The 4,660-nt window shown below is 36.2% G+C and overlaps 1 protein-coding gene across 1 annotated transcript; it reads right to left on the minus strand.

The window, feature by feature from the left end:
• Positions 1–357: 357 nt before the first annotated feature.
• LOC113330135 (F-box protein At3g07870-like) lies at positions 358–1,224 on the minus strand. Its single transcript, XM_026576987.1, has one exon. It carries the CDS (start codon positions 1,222–1,224, stop codon positions 358–360), a length of 867 nt encoding a protein of 288 aa, XP_026432772.1.
• Between the last annotated feature and the right edge of the window lie 3,436 nt (positions 1,225–4,660).

The raw sequence follows: 4,660 nt of genomic DNA on the forward strand, positions 1-4,660 counted from the left end.
AATTCAAAGATAATTCAAACCGGCTAACTAGCTAGATAATGCCACGACATGTAGACAAAATTTGGCGGTATTGGTTCCACCTTTTATCTCCTACTCATTCGTACCTTATGCCTCAAATTCCCAACATTATCCAAGCATTCTCCAAGATCCTTCAAGGAAACAAGTGTATTCACGTGAGGAGTTATTTGAAGGCACGAGCCACAAGTATCATAGGCATCCGGAAATTTGTCTAGAATTGACGGTAGATGCTCTGCGAGTGCATTGTAGTAGGCTTTGTAAGGTCTTTGAGACATAGAAGAACTTCATTGTTCTCGGTAATTGCAAAAGGATTGTACAACCTTGGCGGATATTTACATGCTATACTAAGGCTAGCTGGCTGCCAATATTGTCAATAACTAAACACAAATTTCCCCCCAACGACACCAGTCTTCGGCGTTTTCCAATAGCAACATAACCCAAAGGTGGTAATGGGACGGATTTAAACTTCTCATCTACCAAATCAAAAGCCACAATATTAACCTTAGGCAACCACCATGGTGCACAATCCTTGGGGGAATCTAACCAATGAATAGCTCCATTAGCAAAAATAGCTGAACTCTCGAATGTGTAAGGGATATTCTCATTGATGATTCTCCTCCATTGAACCCGACTTCCAAGAGTATAAACATATGCATGTGTCCCACCTCTGCTGTATGCACCATAATAGACAACCTTATACTCTTTAGTGGATTGAATGCAACCAAATCCACCTTCGGATGCAAAGTTCAAGTTTTGACGCATAGTTCTAGATCCTCCAAGAAAACCGTATTCTCCGGTTACAGGATTGCAAATAATAAAGCCAGGGTTACCTACTAATGTATTCTGCATCGGAAAGCAAACTAATCCACTGCATGAACAAACAATGGAATTATCGAATTCAAGCGTCTGTAAGCTTGCTTCTCTGTAGTCAGGACCGTATACAAGTGTCTCACCAAAGTCGTACTTCTCGAGATTATTAACTGCATGACGAACACGATCTTCATCGTAGAGTTGTACTTCTCTTTGGTTCTTTCGTGTAGAACTAATCCCTTCAAACGCGAACAGCAGACCGAGCTTATTTCTGCAGACTCTGCGGATGATCGTTCTCCAAGTTCTGCTTACCTGTCTGCATTGTAAAGTGGACACAGAAGGCAACCGAGTGAATATGGTTTCTAAGACCTCAATGGGAAGACTCTCAATCAACATGAATTAGACCCGATAAAATTGAAACTCGTCTCTCAAGTGCTGGCTTATGTGAGGGGAATATATATTAGGGTTCTCTTTAATTTGGGAAAGAAGTGATACGTTTCTCAATTGGTTTCTGTTATCTATAGGCTTCTTAAATCTATCTAGTGCTATTTGGATATTTGGAACCTATAAATCACCAATTCCTTTTTGGGAAAATTAGGGGCAGGCCTAAAAAAAATAATATTCTCATTGTCAGGCTCACAATTAATTTTTAGTTCTGTGACACCCATAATTATATGAAATTATTAAAAATGACTGCATGAGGGATTATGCATCTGCATGACGGGTTATGCATCAGGCTATAATTGGCAACACAACTTGGATATAACATATATAAAAATCCGCGCCTTGGAATTTTAAAAATTTTATATCGTTGGAAATTTTTTTAAGAGAGCTACGCAACAAGTACAAACATGAATATCAATTTTTTGTTTTTCACGAAAAAATCGGAGGTGGTCATCATTTTAGGAAAAAATTTCGAAAACTTGATACATAACCATTATGCAACCACCAAAAAAGATGCATAACACATTCTGCAGACGCATAACGAATTATGCAACCATTTTCTCCACTGCATAACAAAGTTATACATCTATAACAAATTATGTAGCCATTGTATTAATGCGTAACTACATAAAAAATTGATGCATTATGCATCTATTTTCTCGATGCATAAAAGATTGTGTAATAATTTTCTCGATGGATAATGCATCATGCAACCATATTTTCGGATGCATAATAGGTTATGCATCCATTTTCGCGACTGCATAACAAGCTATGCAGATATTATTGTAGGTGCATGACAAGTTATGCAGTCTTTTTTATTGCTAGTTTCGATACTAACAAATAAGTTGATGCATAATGTGTTATGCGACCATTTTCTGGACTGCATAACAAGTTATGCAACAACTTTTGTAGATGCATAACAGGTTATGCATCCATTTTCACAACTGCATAACAGGTTATTCCCTGACCTTCTCATGTGAATTAATATCCGCTGACGGTAAACTGGGACACCACTTGATTAAAAACCGTATTGCAGTTGCACACTTGCAACACTTGAGGTCAATATAGCCATCTAAAATATTATTTTTAGCAGCTTCCTGTAATTAAAATAGCTTTATCTCCCATCTGTATAAATTTACTTCGGTGAATAAGTTTTCCATCTAAAACTCGATACCGGTGTTTCCAGATTGATGTATAGAAAAACAAGTATGGGTAATGTTCTGAAGTTGATTGTTGCATTTAAGCTTGTCTTTAGCTTTTAGCAGTATCGGTGGTCCTATGTTGCTTAAAAAAGCCAATATAAAGAAGTAAGATAGCAATCATATTTCAGAATGTTGAAACATATAGGGTCGACGGAAAATGTGAAAAAGTTAAAAGTAAGACCCTATTGAGGAAAAAGACGAACCGTACTTGGAAAAAAAAAAGGAAAAGCGAAAACATGGAATTCATAAGAGGTAGAAAATGGTTGATGAAGCAAAGCTGAAACTGGTTTTGGTCGAAGGAACCCCTGTGTGGATGTGTACGCCAGTGTGTGTATGGTATCTGATGGTGGAGATTCTTATCATATTTTCTTTTGTAAACCCAGTCGGAGGTCCAATGGCGGAGATATCATCCTTCTAATGTACCTTCTAAAAAGTTGTACTTGTCATTAAAATCACCATTCTGGTGGAGATTCTTATCATATTTTCTTTTGTAAACCCAGTCGGAGGTCCAATGGCGGAGATATCATCCTTCAAAGCATCTGATGGTGTTTACGATGTCACTTGGTCTGAAGAGAATGAAAATCTTCTCGTCGCTGCAATCTCCGATGGTTCTATGAAATTATACGATTTAGCTTCGCCACCAGCAGGTAATGTAATTCGAACAGATCTAAAAGTCAAATCGAACAGTAGAGTGGACAGGAGGAAGAAAAGGAATCGAAGAAGAAGAACAAAAAAAAAGACGGAAACCTAATTTTATAAACTATGGGCCTGAACTATTTTGTCGGTGGATTTCACCGTGACCAAAGTCTTAATAATGGGTGTATCTGTGATTTTCACTTCCTTTATTTCTTTTTTTTTAATAATGTTTTTTTTTTTGTTTACAAGGGACTAATAATTTTTTGTTAATGGGACTAAGTTAGAGATCACTTATCAGCTGTCTATAAAATATATTTGGACACACTAAAGTTGGAGTAACCTACAGTGATCTAGGTGTTATAGAATATACAAAGTTTTGTAAGCTTACCTGAGGCCAAAACCTTGTTTTTTGGGGACTTGGGTTGATGTAACTTGGTCTGAGTCTGATGTTTGATTTTTTTTTCTTTGAGTTAAATCTGACTTAGAGATAACATCTCACGCAGACCCGTTTGACTCGGGTAATAAGATGGTTTTACCTATTTTCTATCCATATTTTTCCTAAATCCCATCCAAACCACAAAATTATTATTTCTTTAACTCCTTTTATGTTGGGTGAACAAAACTTCCGCTAATATATTTTGTCGGTGACATAATGCACCATTACCGTCGTCTTCTTCTTCCCATCTCTCTGGTAGCATACAACTACTACTAGCCTCTGTAACATAGGGATATTTTTGGGATACCAATCAGGAACCTATCACATAAGCACCACCGTGATACCTTATCTATTACCATTAGTGCTTCATGGCTAGGGCATTGTATTATTCTAAGGATATAAGTATTGTTCTAATGATCTCATATAACACAAACGAGTTCGGGTGGTGGTGTCGAGAAGAAAGTCCAGATTCAATAAACTTTACTGCTATTACTAATACCGAATCTCTATTTTTATATGCTTGTGGTAGTGTTGATCGTTGCTCATTAGCTTCTGAACATGTTTTTGATTATGAAACCCTAATTTCCGAGCTCTCCAAGATGTTGTAGTCAATTTCTCTCCAATTCATTTTTTTCTTGAGTAAAAAAAATAATCCTTGTTAAGAAATTAGGTGTCTCATAAATGCCATGATGTCATTAGAAATAGTTGCAATATTTTGCCTCTAATAGCTTATCAATTGTTCATCAAATCAATTTCCTTATTGACAATGATTACAAAAATAACGAAGAAGGTGAAGTGTTAGAAGAATTTAGCATAAAAGGAAGAGCGAGAACTTATCAGAACCCTAATCAATCGTAAATAGGCAATTCACTTTTTTTTCCTATATTGGATTTTTCTATTATGCAATAAGATGGTGAGTTTTGTTTACCCAATTTTAATAGAGTTATACAAAATATTGTTTATGATATGGGATAGGAATTAGGAAAAATGGGGATGGGAAATAGGTAAAACCTAATAAAATACCCCTGATGAGTTGAATCTGACTCAAAAAACAAACATGTTGAATCAGATTATAACGAGTAAGGTGATTTTAGTCAGATCCAGACGATTCAGA

Source organism: Papaver somniferum, unplaced genomic scaffold (genome assembly GCF_003573695.1).
Source record: "Papaver somniferum cultivar HN1 unplaced genomic scaffold, ASM357369v1 unplaced-scaffold_117, whole genome shotgun sequence".
In the NCBI taxonomy this organism is placed as follows: Eukaryota; Viridiplantae; Streptophyta; class Magnoliopsida; order Ranunculales; family Papaveraceae; genus Papaver; species Papaver somniferum.

Excerpts from the sequence above, each read along its gene's own strand:
- LOC113330135 (XM_026576987.1), bottom strand. The coding sequence starts at position 1,224 with ATGTTGATTGAGAGTCTTCCCATTGAGGTCTTAGAAACCATATTCACT.